The following is a 21,261-nucleotide window of genomic DNA, read 5'->3' as shown; positions in this document are numbered from 1 at the left end:
GAAATGACTGCAGTCAGCAACTTTCTATTTCGAAAACAGGTTTTGCATCACCAGGAGGTCTCGAATCCCATTAAAGTCCATGGAAAGATTCCATTTCTTTTTATTTCCATTGTACTTTATGACAGGTCTGCATAATTCTGCTTGATATATATTGACACGTAACAACATTATCGGCATGAAAATTATGGCTATAGCATTTTAATTTGCTTGGGCTGGAAATAATCTTATTGATGAAAGCACAGAACATCTGGTTTAGAAGGGTACAAGCTGGGAACCTGCAAGATTTGTGGGGAGCATAAATCCTATCCCCCCCCAAAAAAAACTGCCTCCCACTACTGCTTTCCCTCTATCAAATTTCCTGCTTTCTCTCTCTTCCCACCCACTTTCTCCCTCTTCTGCCCTGCTGCCATTTTCTTTCTCATGCTTTTCCCCCTTGCCATTGTCTGTTCCCCCTTCCCTTCTTCCCTGCCCTTTGACCAATTGTGGGGAGGCAGACTTGGAGCAGAAACATTGTCGTGGGCACTTCGTGATTCAACTCCTTTTCTGCCACCATCAGACTGCTGATGGGGTTAGGGCATGCTTTCCTCCCGCCCCCCAATCATCAAATGATTCCAGGACAGGATTTTGGCTCCACGTCTGCAACCCCCCTTACCCTGATCAGGGGTGGAAATAGGGTTGCCAGGTCCCTCTTTGCCAGTGGCAGGAGGGTTTTGGGGTGGAGCCTCAGGAGGGTGGGGTTTGCAGAGGGAAGGGACTTCAATGCCATAGAGTCCAATTGTCCAAGCGGCCATGGCAGTAGACGAACTTGACTTATTGTATGATACTGATGGACACCACTCTGGATGTTCTTTTACTGTAGTTCTATGAACCGTGAGAGTTATTATTCATTTTTGTATATAGTTTGAATTGTGTAGGGGGTATTTTGTTTAGTTTCGCACTTTGGTGATATTTTGTAATTTGTGCTTTAATACATTTATATTATTATTGGAATTGTTGAGTCTTAATACTGTTTATTCCTGCAAGTACCTGGAGGTTGGCAACCCTAGGTGGAAAGTTCATCACTACTTACTTTTCCTCCAGCTTTGCTTCTGCTGCTGCCTCTCCCCCAATGGTCCTGCTTCTTTGCCCCCCCCCCAGCACCTTTCTCTCCTTATGCTATGATTTCCTTCCACTATCTCTTTCCCCTCCTGCCCCACACACTCCTCTTTCTGCCATCTGGCTCTCTGTCTCCCTGGCAGCTGCTCCCAAATTGTTTATGGATTGCTAGGCAGCCCAAAAATGGCAGCTGAGATCTCACAATGTAGCATTGCAAGGTCTTGGCTTCCATAGTTTTGTGGGGGATTTTTAAATCCTCCTCCAAAAAAAATCATTTCTAAGATTTTTCTGTAAACCTGGGGGTTGTCCCAAGCTTGTTTTTTAAAAAAAACCTTCTCTGTACTTGGCCCCATTGTGCAGGATTTTGATCAGCACTTTGGAGCCATGGTCAGAAATACACACATAGATTAAAAACATGACAACTCTACTTGTTTGTACTTTCCTGCATTGATTGAGGGTACCGTTATTTCTCTCCAACGAAAAAGGAATCTTGTGGGTCCTTTCTTAAAGACTGGTTTTTATGGTGCAAGCCGTCCACAAAATCTTATACTCTAGTAAAGCTGTTAGTCTTTAAGGTACTACAAGACCTTTCAGTTTGCTGCCTGGTTATTTTTCTCTTGTTTCTCTTTCAGCATAATGTAGTTAGTAAACAATCTCAATTATTGCTTTAAAACCCCGGAAATAAGTCTAAATATTCAATCGGTACTTTTTCCTTTCACATTCTCAACATTTAATATTTCAGTTCACAAATCTGGTCACACCTGCAACTGTATCACTTGTGCGTAATATCGCAGAGCAAAACCACGCAGGGCAGCCTTTACCATGGTAACAGAAGTTGCTATGGGATTACCTAGTATGCAGCTGCACGTTCCAAAGATCTGATTGTACATTCTCTTTCCTTCAAGCTCATTACACAAATCTAGCTGTTCTACTATGAAAAGTTTCAATGGTAGCTGAACAATGCTGCAATACAAGTTAAATCTCACACAACAGAAACAATTTACTGTTTCCCCTTAGGCAATTTTAGGAATTTTCCTTCTATCCAATAATAAGTGAAGCACAAAGAAATAATCTCTCATATGCAGTAATGTCTCTGTACTTCTTATCAGGTGAAAATAAATGCCTAAAAATGCCTTATTTCCCCAATTTTTCATCTGTCAAGTCACTGTCATTCTTCTGCTAAAATTAATAGTTTGTTTATTTATATAGTTGTATGCTTATTTATTTATTTTATACCCCACACCTTTCCCGGCCGGGCTCAGGGTGGCTTGATTAGAGCCAGCGTTGTGTAGTGGTTTGGAGCCGTGGACTCTGATCTGGAGAACTGGGTTTGATTCCCCACTCCTCCACATGAAGCCAGCTGGCTGACCTTGGCCTAATTACATCTCTTAGAGCTCTCTCAGCCCCACCTAACTCACAAGGTTGTCTGTTGTGGGGAGGGGAAGGGAAAGTGATTGTAAGCCGGTTTGATTCTCCCTTAAGTGGTAGAGAAAGTCGGCATGTAAAAACCAACACTACTACTACTACTACTTCATGCAATATAACATTAAAATATATCATTTAAAACCATAACTCCTAATTCTAAAGTTTCAAGATAGCACCCTGTGCTACGTAGCCACCTTGTCTGGTGGACTATCCTCTATCCTCTATAGGTGAGGATGGTCCAAAGATGACATGATGGTAAAACAGGGAGACAACCAGCAAGCAAGAAACCGCAGGCCAAAGTGAAGAATGGTGGAAGGAAAGGAAATGGGAGGAAAAGACAAAGGGAAAGGGAAGAAGGAAAGAAAAAGGGAAGGGGAAAGGGAAGAAAGGAAGGGGAAGGAATATGGAAGGGGTAGGAAGAAAGGGAAGGGAAGCCAGCTGATCTACATAACCATCGCTGTTCTCAACCATATGCCTGGTGGAACATCTCCATTTTGCAGGCCCTTTCGAACTGGACTAAGTCCCACAGAGCTAGGGTTGTCAACCTCCGGGTACTAGCTGGAGATCTCCTGCTATTACAACTGATCTCCAGCCAATAAAGATCAGTTCACCTGTAGAAAAATGGCCACTTTGGCAATTGGACTGTATGGCATTGAGGTCTCTCCCCTCCCCAAACCCCACCCTCCTCAGGATCTGCCCCAAAGGATCCAGCCAGTTGCAAAGAGGGACCTGTCAACCCTACACAGGGCACTAGACAGAGAGTTCCACCAGGCTGGGGCCAGAGCCAAACGTGCCCTAGCCTTGGTCAAGGACAGCCAGATGTTTCTGGGACCAGGGATCAACAAGAGGTTATTTCCAGTTGAGTGTAATGCTCTCTGAGCAGTATATTGATGCTGGAAAGTCTCACAGTGCTGGTCCCAGGGCATATGAGAAACATATATTTTTAAAATCATTGTAATGGAGCAACTCATGATGGCCAATGTGCAAATATGAAAGCCTGCAAAGTTAGCAAAAAATGATAAGGGATTACATAGGGGATGGGTGAAATCTTTATGAGGAATTCTGTTATCCTGTCCTCCATTTCTGACCCTAGTTCAAGTATTTCCACAGAACAATATAACAGCAAATTAAAATTCAGTCTGTTCCACAGCTCACTACTTTTTCAATTTGCAGTTTAATTTAGTCCTTGGATTACTATTAGAGATATATTTTTGTTATGGTCCCATTGGCACAGAGTGGTAAGCTGCAGTACTGCAGTCAAAAGCTCTGCTCATGACCTGAGTTCGATCCCGACAGAAGTTGGTTTCAGGTAGCCGGCTCAAGGTTGACTCACCTTTCCATCCTTCCAAGGTCGGTAAAAGGAGTACCCAGCTTGCTGTAGGTAAAATGTAGATGACTGGTGAAGGCAATGGCAAACCACCCTGTAAATACAGTCTGCCTAATAAACATTATAATGTGACATCATCCTATGGGTCAGTAATGGCCCAGTGCTCACACAGGGGACTACCTTTACCTTTTACCATTACAAAATGATAGCCTTAACATTGTGCAAACACCTACATTCCCCAATACAGTGAAGTCAGTATGTACAAGCAGGTGTATGTACAGAATCTAGTGGATTGAGAACTGTACATGCAAGAGGGTATGGGTATGCATGGCTCCTTGCATTTCGGTTTCTACCTCCAGCAACTCAGAATATGGATATCAATCTGAACATTCCTCTGTAGCCAGTGAAGTAGGGCCAAAAGCAGTCCACAGCCACTGTCGTTCAGAAGAAACCAAGGAAGATGTGAGGCTCACACTCTTACTAGAAGTATCATGGGAAGACACAGAATAATGCATCTGTGCATAGTTGTGCATACAGTTATGCATTCAGACAAGGCCCATTGACATCACTGGCCTGTACTGGGTTACTGGCCTAAGAAGAAGAAGAGTTGGTGTTTATATGGATGGACTTTCTCTACCACTTAAGGAAGAATCAAACTGGCTTACAATCACCTTCCCTTCCTCTCCCCACAACAGACACCCTGTGAGGCTGAGAAAGCTTGAAGAGAGCTGTGAGTAGCCCAAGGTCACCCAGCTGGCTTCATGCGGAGGAGTGGGGAATCAAACCTGGTTCTCCAGATCAGAGTCCACTGCTCCAAACCACCACTCTTAACCACTACACCACACAACAGGTGTGAAACTGTCTGGGGCTGCTTAAGCACCCTTGCTTCTGCTGCTTCCAACAGATGCTCACCAACAGTGTGGGGATTCCCACTCTCCAAGTCACTCCAAGACACCTTTATCTTCCACTGGTATTCCAACTGGCCTTCCCTCTCTAAAGATATCCATTGTTCATCTGTCTCACCCAGGCAGTCAACATAGTGACAGTAGCATCCTGAAGGAGTCTAATAGAATACATCTACTGGGTTATTTTCTGTTAATTGTAATTTTATTATACTAACCACTGTAAATGAGGGCCATGCTCCAAAGAGGTACTAGGCAAACATGTATGCACATAATAAGAAATTCATTTACAGCTCTTAATTCCAGAAGGGTTTCCATGTTAATCTGTTGTTGGAAAATTACACATGAGTTGGGTAGCACCTTAAAGGCTAACCAAATTTATTTCACCATGAAGGTTTGTAAGTAAGTGCTCACTTTCTCAGATGCATAGAAATGTATATCTATAGGCTTGGTTAAATACTAAGGTGGGGGTGTTCTAAAGAGAGAGTGGTGTAAAATGAGATCCAACCCATCTTCCTGCAGTAGATCTCAGTGTTGAAGAGACAAACTCTGTTTGGGTTATTGTGGCTTGTCTCTTCAGCAGTGAAACCTGCCATGACACAGAATGGCCAGCAAAGCGCTGTTTTCTCAGCTTGCTCAGATCGCTTCTTTGTGCTTGGGTTTGCACAGATTAAAACTCCTCTATGGCTGAAAATCGCTAGGATGAAGCATGAGTCATACCTCTATCAAATGATCTTCATTCTCAGTTATGTGCCGATAACCACTTTGTGTGACATAGCTATGCCACATCTAGTAATAGTGGCTATTGGCAGTGAGCAAAGAGAACAAGGTCCGTACTGGTATTAAGCTAGAGCAGCGGGGGAATGAATACATCGTCTCAAAACAAATGGAATACTCTTTTCTCCTTGTTGTGGCTATTCTCACAATAACAGAGATACAAATTGGTTTGTCAATGTGGCACCGTGTCACGGGTAGGGTTGCCAACTTCCAGGTACTAGCTGGCAATCTCCTGCTATTACAACTGATCTCCAGCTGACAGAGATCAGTTCACCTGGAGAAAATAGCCACTTTGGCAATTGGACTCTATGGCATTGAAGTCCCTCCCATCCCCAAACTTTGCCCTTCTCAGGCTCTGCCTCCCAAACCTCCCACCACTGGCGAAGAGGGATCTGGCAACCCTAGTCACTGGTCATCAAGTTGACTGGTACAAACCTTTTTGCACCCTTTCGCCACATCTTCTGATTGCCACATTCTTACCATAAATTGAGGCTGGGAAGGGCAGCCATGAAGGAGCTAGAAAAGATTTTGAAGTGTAAGGATGTGTCACTGGCCACCAAGATTAAGTTAATTCATGCCATCGTATTCCCTATTACTATGCATGGGTGTGAAAGCTGGATATTGAAGAAAGCTGAAAGGAAGAAAGTAGAGTCCTTTGAAATGTGGTGTTGGAGGAGAGTGTTATAGACACTGTGGATGGCCAAAAAAAAAAAACAAATCTGTGGGTTATAGATCAAATCAAGCCTGAACTGACCCTAGAAGCTAAAATGACTAAACTGAGGCTATCGTATTTGGGTCACATCATGAGAAGACAAGAGTCACTGGAAAAGACAGTCATTCTAAGGAAAAGTTGAGGGCAGCAGGAAAAGAGGAAAACCCAACAAGAGATGGATTGACTCAGTAAAGGAAGCCTCAGCCTTCAATTTGCAAGACCTGAGCAAGGCTGTCAAAGATAGGAGATTCTGGAGGACTTTGATTCATAGGGTCGCCATGAGTAGGAAGCGACTTGACAGCACCTAACACACACACACACATAACTGGTGGCCTGTAAAGGAAAATGGCCATGGCATGACACTGACATGAATTTTTACCATCATCTTTTGAGTAGTACACTGGGGATCATTGTGCAGAAAACAACCAGAGGTTTCTCTCTGCCTGATAAGAGCAACTCTGCGTTCTTTGAGGCCTCTGGGATATCGGAGCTTCTCAGTTGCCCACAAAGAAATGACAGCCATGAGCAGAAAGACAGGATTTCGTCAAACACTTCCATTCCAAACGTAGTAGAAAAAATACCACTCATGGCAGGCAGGGACATAATGCACCTTAACCCAAAACCTTGACAGAAAGTAGTCCAAGGGATTTGGGGATTGTTGTCATAGTGACAGAAATATCGGCAGCCACTGTGTGCTTGGTTCTTTCATGTCATTGCAATCTGCTTTCTGGTTTTTGAAAAAAAATTGTTCTCCATCACAGGTTATATATGCAGGAATTGTGTTTTATCTGGTTACTGTAAACACTTAATGGGAGACAGGCTAGAAGTCTAACCAAGTGTGAGAAATTAAATTTAGAAACAGGAGTCAAAGAGAGGAAATCTTGTTTTAGAATCAATGAGTTCTATTCAAAGGAGTGCAAACACTATTTTTAGGAAGCCAGGTGAATATTTCCATGCTGATGCTGGGCTTACTCATACTTGCTTATTCACATAGCTGTACTAAATGCATAACAGGAAGAAAGGTAAATGAAAGCAGCAGAAGCATCTCAAAAATGGCTTGGGGCCAGAGCGGTTATAACCATTCGGATGCATTTTAACTACAACAATTCAGGCCATGCTGCTTCTGAGTTACATCTGCAATGGCTCATATAGACTCATCAAAACCATGTCATAGTTACATTGCCCGTAAATGAGCTAGTTCAACCTTTGAAGACTGTTAGGTGCATAGATACTGGCCATTGGTCAGCATACAAAATTCAATGCATCCGTATTTAAAATAAAAGCAGGAAAAGGGAATGATGAGAGGAGTGGATTTGCTCGCCAAGCTCAATGAAAGTGTTAACCCAGTGTGCTGCAGTGGTGAAAAAGGCAAATGCTATGTTGGGGGTTATATTAGTTCCTATATAGATCTAAAGAGCCCTGTGGCACAGAGTGGTAAGCTGCAGTACTGCAGTCAAAAGTTCTGCTCATGACCTGAGTTTAAGGTTTCAGGTAGCCGGCTCAAGGTTGACTCAGCCTTCCATCCTTCTGAGGTCGGTGAAATGAGTATCTAGCTTGCTGGGGGTAAAGTGTAGAGGACTGGGAAAGGCAATGGCAAACCACCCCGTAAACAGAGTCTGCCTAGTAAACATCGGGATGTGACATCACCCCATGGGTCAGTAATGATCCGGTGCTTGCACAGGGACTACCTTTACCTTTACATAGATCTATGGTGCAGCCTCATTTGGAATAATATGTGTAGTTCTGGTCACCATATCTCAAAAAGGACATCACAGAGCTGGAAAAAGTATGGAAGAGGGCAACCAAGGTGATTAGGGCTTTGGAGCAACTTTCCTGTCAGGAAGGGCTGAAGAAGCTGGGACTTCTCAGTTTAGAAAAGAGACAACTGAGGGGGGTCATGATAGAGGTCTATAAAATTATGCACGGGGTAGACAGACTTGACAAAAAGTACTTTTTCTCCCTCTCCCAAAATACTGAGGCCAACTGTCTTTAGTAAGTACTTACTAAATACTTACTAAATAGTAAATTTAGTAAATAGTAAGTATTTACTAAACACTAAAGCATCCAATGAAGCTGATGGGCAGCAGATTCAGGATGGACAAAGGAAAATACTTCTTTACACAACTAATGATTAAACTGTGGAATTTACTGCCAGAGGATGTGGTGGTGGCCATAGGCATCAAGGGTTTTAAAAGGGGATTAGACAGATGCATGGATAGGTCTATCAGTGGCTACTAGCCATGGTGGCTAAAGGGAATCTCCACATTCAGATGCAGTAACCCTCTGAATACCAGAGCCAGGAGACAGCATCAGAGGAAGGTCTAGGCCTCTGTGACCTCTTGCTGGACCTTCAGAGGAACTTGTTGGCCACTGTGTGAGACTGGATGCTGGACTAGATGTACCACTGGTCTGATCCAGCAGAATTTTCTTTCATTCTTATCAAGTGCAGCTTTTGAACCTTTACAGGATTCATTTTAAAAATCCTGACATAATTCCCAGGATGTTCTTCAGAGTTTTAGCCCATCATATTGAGCCTAGAGGGAGCGAGCATATTCAAGGCTATAGGAACTTCTTGAGTGCTGAAATCTAAATAGGAATGTGTGTGTAGTATTTTTTTCTTATCACCGTGTACCAACTAAAGTAGTAAGAGCCCCATAGCGCAGAGTGGTAAGCTGCAGTACTACAGTCCAAGCTCTGCTCACGACCTGAGTTCGATCCCGACGGAAATTGGTTTCAGGTAGCCGGCTCAAGGTTGACTCAGCCTTCCATCCTTCCGAGGTTGGTGAAATGAGTACCCAGCTTGTGGGGGGTAAAGGGAAGATGGCTGGGGAAGGCACTGGCAAACCACCCCGTAAACAAAGTCTGCCTAGGAAACGTCAGGATGTGACATCACCCCATGGGTCAGGAATGACCCAGTGCTTGCACAGGGGACCTTTACCTTTACCTTTTAAAGTAGTAAGATAATACTTTTCATTGTGTGACTGTCCACTTGGGATCTCTCCTCTAACAAGAGGTCATCTTTACTTTCATGGAATCACAGAGTTGGAAGGGACCACCAGGGTAATCTAGTCCACCCCCCTGCCCAATGCAGGAAATTAACAACTACCTCTCCCCATATCCCCAGTGACCCCAACCCTCCCCCCGCCATGCAGGATCCCACAATCAAAGCACTCCCGACAGAGGGCCATCTAGCCTCTGCTTAAAGACCTCCAAAGACGGGGACTCCACCACCCTCCGAGGCAGCACATTCCACCATTGAACAGCCCTCACCGTCAGAAAGTTCTTCCTAATGTTTAGGTGGAATCGCTTTTCTATTAGTTTAAATCCATTACTCTGTGTCCTAGTCTCTGGAGCAACAGAGAACAAGCTAGTTCCCTCATCAACATGACATCCCTTCGAATATTTAAACATGGGCTATCATGTCTTCCCTCAACCTTCTCTTCTCCAAACTAAACAAACCCAACTTCCTAAGTCTCTCCTCATAGGGCACGGATTCCAGACCTTTGACCATTCTGGTCGCCCTCCTCTGGACACGCTCCAATTTGTCAGCATCCTTCTTAAATTGTGGAGCCCAAAACTGGACACAGTACTCCAAGTGAGGTCTGACCAATGCAGAATACAGCGGTAGTATTACTTCCCTTGATCTAGACACAATACTCCTATTGATGCAGCCCAGAATTTCATTGGCCTTCTTAGCTGCCATATCACACTGTTGACTCATGTTCAGTTTGTGGTCCACTAAGACTCCCAGATCTCTTTCACATGTACTGTTGTCAAGCCAACACTCTCCCATCCTGTACCTGTGCCTTATGTTGTTTCTGAATAGGTGAAGTATTTTACACTTCTCCCTATTGAAATCCATTTTATTGCTTATGGCCCATCTCTCCAGTCTATCAAGGTCATTCTGAACTCTGACCCTACCCTCCGGGGTATTAACTACCCCTCCTAACTTGGTGTCATCTGAAAATTTGATTAGCATGCTCTCTTTTCCATCATCCAAGTCATTTATAAAAATATTAAATGGTACCGGTCCCAGGACAGACCCCTGTGGTACCCCTCTGGTCACTCCTCTCCAGGATGGAGTTGTGCCATTAATGAGCACCCTTTGGGTTTGGTGGGTCAACCAATTACCAATCCACCTAACAGTAGCAGTGTCCAGCCCACATTTTACTAGCTTTGTTTCAAGAAGATCATGGGGGACTTTCAAATGTCCTTTTTGTGTATGTGTGCAGGTGTGAAGGATGAGTGCTTATGCTGACATCTGTGCATCCAACCAGGCACAGCAAGGTACTGCGGAGAATAACTACCAGCGCTATGGCGTTCGCTCTTACCTGCACCAGTTTTACGAGGACTGCACAGCATCCATTTGGGAGTATGACGATGATTTTCAGATCCAGAGATCGCCCAGCAGGTGGAGCTCTGCATTCTGGAAGGTACAGTTATGCAATGGTAGTCTGAGAACTGGACAACTCACTGTCAGACTCAGGTGTTTGTCCTTAGCATCCTTCAAGCAAAACCCATCAGGCAAAGGCTCTGAAGCAGGTTAGGCTTTATTAGGAGCAAAATTAGACAAAGTAAGAAGCTGGCTGCCTCCTGGGTATACAAGGCTACTAATGAGGAATCAAGGCATGGATACATGGTTAAAATGCAGGACAGACTTCAAAGATGGACAGGCAAAGGTACACAGGCAGCTACAATCCATGATAAACTTTCTCAGGGTAGGCAGACATAACATGGCTATGCAGCTGGGGTGATTGTGGTAAACAGGATAGGCATACCATACTGAGCATAGAACGCAGGATACTGATGCTGTACAAAGGCATGAGAAACAAGAGCACGTGACCAGGGCCCTGACTCCGAGCCAAACCCTGGCCTGCTCGGAGCAAGAGCCTGTGAGAAGCGATGTCAGGCTAAGGCCGAGAGGCAGGACCTGACACTCACAGCCCGAAATGGTGAACAAAGCCCATCAGTTCTGTATTCTGTGACCAGCTCCCCTTGTTTTTAAAGGCTAGGCTGGCAGCAAAACAGAAGTCCTTAGTGGACAACCGTACATGTCTGGTGAGCCACACTTGGTCACAAGTTGTGAGGCCTAGAGCACAATCTATCCATGCACAGGTTCCTCAGACAGAATGGCATTTCAGTTTGTGGGAAAGGGGGTGCTGATTCATCTCCCACTGCAGGTGTCCACTTTGCCCTTGATGATGTACTGGGGGATCCGGCCAACCCACCCCCCCGGAACAAAATTTGAGGAGATTCAGTGGCTGTAAGAAAGAGGTGGAAAATCTTATTCTGTGAAATCCATGAACGTTTTGCTATAACAGCAGTAGAAAACAGCAAGAATCCAGTAGCACCTTAAAAATTAACAAAATTTCTGGCAGGTTATGAGCTGTCGTGAGCCACAGCTCACTTCTTCAGATACCAGATATTGCTATATAGAAAAAGAGGCAAATTATAGACAATTAGAAACAAACAAGTGGGTATCTGCTTTTTAAAAAATAGATTTTAGATTTTATTGGCAAACCTAGGGCACAGGTTTGTAGAAAGATCTGTCTTGTCTGTTCATGGCTTCAATCTCTGGATTTAAGCATCCACAGATTTGGCCACATTGAGAACTTGATTTATTGGTAGGCCAGCCTTTCAAAAGAAAAGCCTTTATCTGAGGGGATTTTTTTCCCAGAATGAATAGACATTTACTGCTGAGACAATTTTTCCCTCCCCTCCTTCCCAATTATGGTGCATGATTTGTTTAAAATGAAGAACCGTGTTTAAAGCGAAGAAAATATCTTCCCTCCACCATCAAGGTATACCAATAGATTGCCCTGAATGGCAATTGTGTCTTTCTGGCAGGTTATACTGCAGAACAATTGCAGAAGGAATATGTGATTTATTCAGAAATATTATTCGTAGGGTTGTCAACCACCAGGTGGTGGCTGGAGATTTCCCAAAATTACAGCTGATCTCCAGGCATCAGAGATCAGTTTACTGGGGAAAATGGCCGCTTTGGAAGGTGGATTCTATGGCATTATAGCCCGTTGAAGCCCCTCCCCATATGCTGCCCTTCTCAGGCTCCACCCCCAACATTTTCAGGTATTTCCCAACCTGGACATGGCAACCCTAATTATTCTCTATTCTTAGATGGTGATGTTAAAAATGCAGAAAACGTGAGACTGTACTAAGCATACCTATAGTACCTGTAATTTTGTGCTAAAATGTTAGATGTGCTTGAAGTCTAGGATTGGCAGGTCCCTCTTTGCCACTGGTGGGAGATTTTGGGGGTGGAACCTGAGGAGGGCGGGGTTTGGGGAGGGGAGGGACTTCAATGGCATAGAGTCCAATTGCCAAAGCGGCCATTTTCTCCAGGGAAACTGATCTCTATCGGCTGGAGATCAGTTGTAATAGCAGGAGATCTCCAACTAGTACCTGGAGGTTGACAACCCTATTGAAGTCCATGATTTTTAGGAGACTTGGGGGAGCATAACTTTGCACTGGATTGTGGACTGAATGTTGTATTCTCGCTCTGAGCAAGGAAGGCATCTTGAAACATTGGGTTATTCCCATTGGTTGCTCGGGGAGGCAGGAACAAAAACCTTCAACTTCCTGTCTCCTCTTGAGGGAATAAGCCCCTCCTTCTCCTCAGTTTTGTTTCCTGCCTTGCATGGGGAAGCAGCTTTTCAGCAGAGCTCTGCTACTTTCGCTTTCTTTCCGGAACCTCACCTTGTTCTTACCACAAGACCTCCTCGTGGGATTGCTCTTGGCATTGCCGAGCACTTCGGATCAGCCCTCCTTGGGCCAGTCCTCCAACAGCCACTGTTGTGGTCTCACGGAGTTGAAAGAGGGCAAAGAGCCAATCGCCTCTTAAGTGCCAGCGTATTGCTGCAGCAAAAAGGCGGGGGGAAAGGCCTCACATAAGAAGAAGGCGTCAAAAATGGCTCTTGCTCCAGGCACTACAGGAAGGATTTCTCCTCCTCTTCCTGAGTCGTGCACCTTGCCTGCAACTGGTAATGTAGCCTTTTCCTCATTTATCCCCAGCCAAAAAGAGCGGGGGAAAGGCCTCACATAAGGAGGCATGGAAAATGGCTCTTGCTCCAGGCACTTCAGGAAGGATGTCTCCTCCTCTGCTTGAGTCTTGCACCTTGCCTGTGGCTGGTAATGTGCCCACCCACCCCCCAAGCCAACCGGTGGGTGGTCTCCAAGTCCCATGTGCAGAACTGGCCTACTTAGGAGCCTCCTAAATGGCTGGCATTCATTGCAGCTGCCTTCTCCCGCTTCCTCAATTGGAGGATCCCAGGGGTTGGTGCCAGTGCCTGCATGCTTGGATCCCCAGGCAAGGGCCGTATATATTGTAGGGACACCCCACAATCTTGTGTCCTGTTCTAGTTGGCCCACTAAAGCAGCAAGGAAGGCTCCCTGCCTCAGACTAGTGAGTGCATTTTGCACAGCCTTCCCCTTGCTCCTTGACTGAGGAACATAGGGAAGAAGGAGAATTTTTTTGTTGGATGAGGAAGAACCACAAGAGAAACACACCAGGCTATTTAGCAGCAAAGACTGCTGACCATTACAGCTCTAGAATTAAATGATGATCCCGATGGGTCACCCCCACACACACACAAAAAGCCAGAAGGGACTAAGCAATTATTCCATAGACATGCCACCCCTTCTCAAGGGGTGCCTTTCCCTGATTACTTCAAGACCCCTTTTAGGGCTGAGTGGGAAACGTTTTTTAAAGTTTTTAACATGATGGCTAAAGCCTCAGAGTTGCTACAGCTCCCCCTGATGGATGCTCAGGTAGCCACACTACAGTCCACAGATCTCTTCTCAGAGGACAGCCTAGACCAGTGATGGCGAACCTTTCAGAGACTGAGTGCCCAAACTGCAACCCAAAACCCACTTATTTATCACCGAGTGCCAGTGTGGCAATTTAACCTGAATACCACCCCCAGAGGGGGCCCAGAGGGAGAGGCTAGGGTTGCCAAGTTCCTCTTTGTCATGAGTGGGAGGTTTTTGGGGTAGTACCTGAGAAGGGCAGGGTTTGGGGAAGGACTTCAGTGCCATAGAGTCCAATTGCCAAAGTGGCATTTTTTTCCAGGGGAACTGATCTCTATTGGTTGGAGATCACTTGTAATAGCAGGAGATCTCCAGCTAGTACCTGGAGATTGGCAACTAGTTGCTTAGTGTTTTCTCTCTACATATCAAGACAAATGGAAAGGTGTTTGGAGGATGGCTTGTGGGCATTTCAAAGGTGGAAAAGGACTGCACGCCCCTCCGCCCGCACTGACCCAGAGGGTGCCGAAGAAGCCGCTGGAGGGAAAGAAGGAAGGAAGGAAAGAAGGAAAGGGAGGGGGAAAGGGAAGGGAGGGAGGGAGAGAAAGAAAGAAAAAGAGAGAGAAAGGGAGAAAGAAATGGAGCGAGGGAGAGAAAGAAAAGTAGGGAAAGAAAAGGACGGAGAAAGAAAGAGGCCACTCAAGCATGGGAGGTTTTGCCTTGGATTTGCCACTCTCCAGATGCACATTTTCCCCCATCCGGGGCAGGGCAGAGCCGGAAAGGCCAGCGGCTTGGAGGAACCGCACGTGCCGGCAGAGAGGGCTACGCGTGCCGGAAGTGGCACCCATGCCATAGGTTCGCCAACACGGGCCTAGACTTTGTTGGGGCGCAATAGATAGAAAGGCTGACCTTGCAGCTAGAAACAGCAGGAGTTCTCTGCTCTTGAAATCAGTGCATCAGCAACCTCTGCTGTTATTTCTAGGGCCATTATACTGTCGACTCATAGCTTCTCAGTGTATCTCTACTGATAATAATTTTTTTTTAAAAAAAAAGCCTTAAAAGCTACCACCTTCTGGCTTACTCTGCCCTGGATATCGTTTGCCTCCAGGGCCATGTCAGCAGGCTCAGCCATTAGACGTGCCCTTTGGCTCAGATCCTGGCGGGTAGATTCCCATCCCAAAACTATCCTAAAGGGATATCCTTCCCTGGGGGGAAAGTTGTTTGGGAGAAATTAGACAGCATCCTGGCAAAAACCAGGGATAAAAGAAAGCCCTTCTCGGGATCTCTCGATCCGGGTGGTCATTCAAATGCTGGTGGCTGCCCTTGGCTTACAACTATATGGAGTTATCAAAACCATGTGCAGTTGGACGCACATTAGCCGCAGCCTTATTCCTGTTTTCTCTCTGTTGTTAAGACAAAGGGGATTGAGATAATGTACCAGACCCCATCTGCACAACTTGCCCATAGTGCAGAAATCCTTCACAGGGAGACTTGGTGGTTTGATCACTACAGACCTTTGCCCAAGTGTAGTCTTGGCCTCCCTCTCAAAGATCTTGTTTACACAAAACGGTTTGCAGCAACCACAGCAGTATTTTCATGGTTCATTCCCTGGGACCAGCCTTTCAGTTCTGGGCCCTACCTTTGGCCTCCTTAGTATCCAGGATTTTTTCCAAGGCATTTATGTCTATAGTAGCCCAGTGGGCCGAGCTCTGAGCTTCAATCCAGCTCATCCAGATCCTAGTGGATCTCCAGAAAATTGCTAAGGACTTACCTGTTATACACAGGGTTGGTTCATTATGTCTCTATTGTAGAGCCTGTTCTGGTGGGCCATTCCAGCAACCTGATCAGGAGTCAACAGCACTCCTGTTAGCAGCACGCCCATTACTCTTTATTTCAAATCTCTTGGTAACCAGGGTGACCAGGTGTGGGGACCCCTTCCCCACCAATCATTTCAAGGTTCATGGTTTGTCATGGGAGTCTGAACATATTGGAACTCCGGGCCATCCCTAGAACACTACACAGGTGCTTCTTTTCTGTCAAGGCCAGGCTAACCGACATAGGTGGACCAGGCTAGCTTGAGTCTAGCACCTGGTTGGCCACTGTGTGAACAGACTGCTGGACTTGATGGGCCTTGGTCTGATCCAGCAGGGCCTTTCTTATGTTCTTAGTCCCTCACATCCTTGGAGCTAAGCAGTATTGTGCCCTTGTTGATTTTCCACCCTCATCAGAATAGACTACTCTCTGATAAGTCCATATAATAAATTAGGATGACACAGATCTCTTCTTTTTCTGGAGGATCAAAGAAAGTACAGACACCGGGGTAACCTCCTTCCCATAGTACAGGTGGAATGCTAGGCCATCAGTTCACAGATAAATGAGTAGTCAATCAAGTTCCCTCCAACAGTCAGTGCTCAGACTGGGCTTCCACAGGTGGGACTATCCACACTAGCCTCTAGTCTCTCTGGCCCAGAAAAAAATTCCCGGTATCACCTCACAAGGGCAGAATGGAAGGGATGGTTGCCCCCCTGTTTTTTCCTTGCTTTAAGGTCTAACAATTGTCTTTTTCCTCTATAGAGCATTCCATGAAACTGAGAAAGTTATGACAGGAACCAGCAGTAGCTGTATTTGTGTACCTATGTGGAGTAAGGTAAAAATACGGTTTCCATTTGGGGGAAATTGGGCTATATAGGAACTGTGGAGGCTCCTGGTATACCAGGATTAGCCCACATGGCCTGCTTTCATTCCATGGATCTGGACTGACCGCTACCGACTGCTGGGTTATCGAAAGACACTGGCAGTGACTTGAGGGAGCTTCTCCGGTCACGGAAAATGCTTCTAACCCTTGAAGATCAATCTCCAAGAGCATATGCTCTCACTCGTGAAAAATGTGTGTCCTCTAGCGCATGCATAAGCATATGGAGCCCTAAGTTATTAGGTTTGGCAGTTACTTGGGGCCTTGTAGGAAGGCGTATGCCAGAGTGTCCAGTTCTCCACCTTGTGCAGACAAGTGACAACTACTGCCACATTAACTCCCGGTTTAGCAGGACATGGTGGCCAAAATCTCAGGCCAGTCCACCTTTGATATTCAGGTTCCCTTACTGGGGTCATGTCTTCTTCCACTAGGTATTTTTCAAAGTGTTGTTATTTTAAAAAAATTTAAGAAAGAGAGAAAGAAAGAAAGAAAGAGAGAAAGAAAGAGAGAAAGAGAGAAAGAAAGAGAGAAAGAAAGAAAGAAAGAAAGAAAGAAAGAAAGAAAGAAAGAAAGAAAGAAAGAAAGAAAGAAAGAAAGAAAGAGGAAATCTGAAGGAAGTTACACTCAGATGGCTCCTATTAAGTCTCATCCTGATACCAGTAGTGTCAACCCATGGGGTACCCAAACTGAGAACCCTATTGTTCCGGAAGGTTCTATGTGTGTGTATTTCTCAAAGTCAAGGTAGTACCGTGCCCTGTTCCTACCTTCATCCTTTATGGAAACTGCTCAGTTTATAAGGCATTCCATCTCCTTATTCTAGCGTAACATAACATAACATGTAATAACATAATGCTCAACCAGATGGTTTTTTATTTGCGCTTATATCAGTCGCAGCCAATCCATGACTAGCTCCGTTGTTTTCGATCTTGGACCTTCTGGAACGAAGGGAAAGGTTAAGGCTTGAGTCATAGTACTGGACAATGTATCAAACAGGCAGCGGTACTGCACACTCAACACCTAGCGCAGCCCCAGTTTTTCTTCTCCTTTACATAGGCAAGCTTGACAGAAGAGTTATGGTTACAACAGTGTAGTCCCCTGTGTTTGCCTTAGTCAGACAATACAGAATACATTCCTTTGGTTCAGCAGATGCAGGCTCCACTACAAATGTTGGAAGAAGACTAGTACCCACCCGACAATGGGACACAGCTCTTGGAGATCCCAATGTTTCAAGATGCGCTTTTTGCTCAGAGTGAGAACGAACCTTGGATTACTTACCATGAAGGTTCCTTCTGCTCCAAGGTAAAGAGGGCATCTTGCCCCACCTAAAATGAATAAGATCAACAAATCAGTAAAATGATTACAAAGCTTGCCGTGCATCTTCGGGCACAGGTTGATGTTCAGGTCATGAACCATCTAAAATCAAAGTTTAAGAATGTTTATAGGGAAAAAGACAACCTGGGTCAATTAGTGATCTATAGTCCTTCCATTGTCCTTCTGTTTGTTTAACTGTTGGCACCTATTCTGTTTTTTGTATAGTTAAGAATACCTTCGACTTCTTTCTGTCTCTTCCTAGCCTGGGAAGTCTTCAAACTGAGGAAGGGGTGATTCCAGACCAGGAGACAGGAAGTTGTAATTGATCCTGCCTCCCTGAGCAACCAGTGGGAATCACACACTGCTCTGAGGTCTGAAGGGCATCTTGCCCATCTGGTGCAGGTATTCCAGTACTACTGCACAATTCAGCTTTTTCTCAATCTGTTGATGTCAGGAGAAGAACGACGACTATTTCTCCAGCAGTTCCTCTGGAGGTAGAAAGAGTTCTCTTCACTCGGGAGTATCCTTCCACGTTTTTGCCAGTTTCCTCCTGTTACTGTTATAACAGTCTTTTCTAGGCTCCCTGTCCTAGGCAGAGTTTTTTGATATAACCTGACTACAGTTTTAATGTTTGATTACCTCTACCGTGTTTATCTCTGTTGTTCCGGTCTGTATATGGTTCCTTCCTGTCCATTCCTAGCTTGGGAAGTCTCAAACTGAGGAGAAGGAGGGGCTTATTCCCTCAAGAGGAAACAGGAAGTTGAAGGTTTTTGTTCCTGCCTCTCCGAGCAACCAATGGGAATAACCCAATGTTTCAAGATGCCCTCCTTACCTCAGAGCAGAAGGAACCTTCACGGTAAGTAATCCAAGGTTCGTTTATCCACGCCACTGCCTTGGGCACAGATCACACACACACCTTTTTTAACAGTTTGGAAACTGCGATCAGGTTCACATTTGGCAGGAATTTCAATCTAATTCCATATTCAACTTCTGTCAAACTTGCTTCAGAATATTATGGGATCTGGATTTTAAAAACCTTTCTGTTTGCAGTAACACTTCTGGTTCTCAGGACACCATTCTGTTTACAAAGCATGGGCAAGGAAAAATCAACTTTGGGAGAGTTGAGTGCCCCTTTTCCTGTGTTTCAGCCCCCAGCTATGTCTAGGGCCAACTCACTGGCCCTGCACCTTGAGTGGCTGTTATTAAAAATGGGCCTGAGCATGCCAAAGGCACAAACGCTTTTGAGCAAAAGGGGGAAAAAGAGCAGGGAACGAATGAACTTGCGTGGGTAACATTGCTATAGTTATCATGGGATAGGAAAAGCAACTGCAACAATTGTTCTGTTTTGTTGCAGTTGACCCTTAATATTTGTCAAAGAGCATATCATTGAGTCATGCTGTGAATCTTGCACCCTATTTCTCCCACACTGCAATATAATATTTAAATGCATTTAATTTAAAATATTTACATTCTCCTGATCAACCGGACTCAAAGCGCTGACCATAGCTACTGGCTGGTGGGCTGCAATCCTAAGAACACTCTCCTGGGAGTAAGCCCTGCTGAACAAAATGGGACTTACTTTTGAGTAGGCCTGCTTAGGGTTGTTCCTACAATGACCTCATCCTGCCTCGGCTTGAAAGCCATTGCTATGTACAAGTACGTGTTCTGTTTCTACCCATACCCCTAAGGAATCCTCTTTGATGGTTTGTTCACCGACTATTTATGGGCACAGTGAATGTGTGCAAAACCATCTGTCCACTGTAATTCAATAAGATTGTTGCCTTAAGGCACTTCTGGCATTTATGCCTTGTGAATGAGATGATGACAGATGTCAGTGAAATGTCATATCATTTAGCAACTTTTAAAAAAATTACAAGAGCAGCATTGTCAATTTCCAACATTTTTTGTTTTGTTTTTTAGGTCGGACTCATCTCAGGGACAGTGTTTATGCTGATAGGGATCGTTGTTCTTATGGTCGGTTTTCTGGTGCCCCCCAAAATTGAAGCCCTGGGTGTTGAAGATTTCGTAGTGGTGGATACACGTGCTGTTCAGTTTAACAGAGCCCTTGATGTGTGTAAGTTGGCAGGAGCCATTTTGTTTTGCCTTGGAGGGACCACGATGGCGGCTTGCCTGCTAATGTCCGCGTTTGCCAAAAGCTACTCCAAAGAAGAAAAGTACCTACAGCAGAAATTTAAAGAGCGAATAGCAGACATGAAAGCCCACACACACCCAGTCACAAAAGCCCCAGCACCTGGGGAATCCAAGATACCTGTCACTCTGTCCAAAATTCAAAATGTCCAGCCATTATCCGAAACCTGAGTCTTTCCTTTTCCCCGACTTACACTTCCCGTGAATTTGAAAAAGTCAGCTTTGACTAATCTGTGTATGCGATGCCGCATCACTGCTCTCTGCGCCTAGCAGGAAAGGAAGCAGATTGAAAATCTAATCCAGGAAGAATCCTGACATTGCAAGACAGGAAAGGTTCAGCCAATATTGGTTTGAACAAAAGGATGTGTATGCTTGCAATTGGGCAAGCGGGGTGGGCTATCTTCAGCTTCACTGAATTCTTATGACCCAAAAGACCCCACAAAACACAATTTGATGTTATTTCGTTTCTCATTCCTGTGGACAGCTTAAAATACACTTTGATCAAAATTAGCAGCCAAACTTTTTTTAAAATTATTTTTTATTTTTTCAAACAACATTAAACAACACATACAACATACAACACACACTCCTTATACAAAATCAGTACTCCATGCCTAAAACAAGATCTTCATCAAATCCCCTATGAGCGGGGCTACTTCATTCTATACTGTCTAGCATTAATCTTAAAATCTTAAAAGTAAATAAATCTTTAACAAAAAGAGGGATATATATATATGATTACACTTAAACCTCCAGCAAATTTACTACATTGTGAAACTTGATTAATATTGCATTATACTGGTATCATTTACTAAGCCATCAACCATTATATTTAAAAAAATAAGTAGCACAACAAATTTGTTGAATCTAAAAGAAAGAAATGCATATGCATATATGCCTAGACAGCCAAACTTTTTGAAAAGTCGTGTGTGTGCCTGCCAGAGAATGGTGCAAGCAGAGAGAGATTTTGTATTCCGGTTTCCAGTGTGGTGTAGTGGATAAGAGCGGTGGTTTGGAGCGGTGGATTCTGATCTGAAGAACCAGGTTTGATTCCCCACTCCTCCACATGAGTGGCAGACTCTAAGCTGGAGAACCAGTTGGTTTCCCCACT

General features: G+C 44.7%; 1 protein-coding gene across 1 annotated transcript; it reads left to right on the top strand.

Annotated features, from left to right (window-relative positions):
- Positions 1 to 10,445: 10,445 nt before the first annotated feature.
- Positions 10,446 to 20,379, top strand: NRSN1 (neurensin 1). Its single transcript, XM_056854432.1, has 2 exons — positions 10,446 to 10,671; positions 19,923 to 20,379. Exons 1-2 carry the CDS (start codon positions 10,480 to 10,482, stop codon positions 20,319 to 20,321), a joined length of 591 nt encoding a protein of 196 aa, XP_056710410.1. The 5' UTR covers positions 10,446 to 10,479; the 3' UTR covers positions 20,322 to 20,379.
- The last annotated feature ends 882 nt before the right edge of the window (positions 20,380 to 21,261 follow it).

Source organism: Euleptes europaea, chromosome 8 (assembly GCF_029931775.1).
Source record: "Euleptes europaea isolate rEulEur1 chromosome 8, rEulEur1.hap1, whole genome shotgun sequence".
Classification (NCBI taxonomy): domain Eukaryota; kingdom Metazoa; phylum Chordata; class Lepidosauria; order Squamata; family Sphaerodactylidae; genus Euleptes; species Euleptes europaea.
The sequence above is the reverse complement of the archived record's forward strand: the minus strand, read 5'-3'. Positions and strand labels throughout refer to the sequence as shown.

What these genes read in the sequence shown, in the direction of transcription:
- NRSN1 (XM_056854432.1), top strand. Translation starts at nt 10,480, where the DNA reads ATGAGTGCTTATGCTGACATCTGTGCATCCAACCAGGCACAGCAAGGT. An exon ending in GGAGCTCTGCATTCTGGAAG is followed by an intron (nt 10,672 to 19,922) that starts GTACAGTTATGC and finishes TTTGTTTTTTAG; the next exon opens with GTCGGACTCATCTCAGGGAC.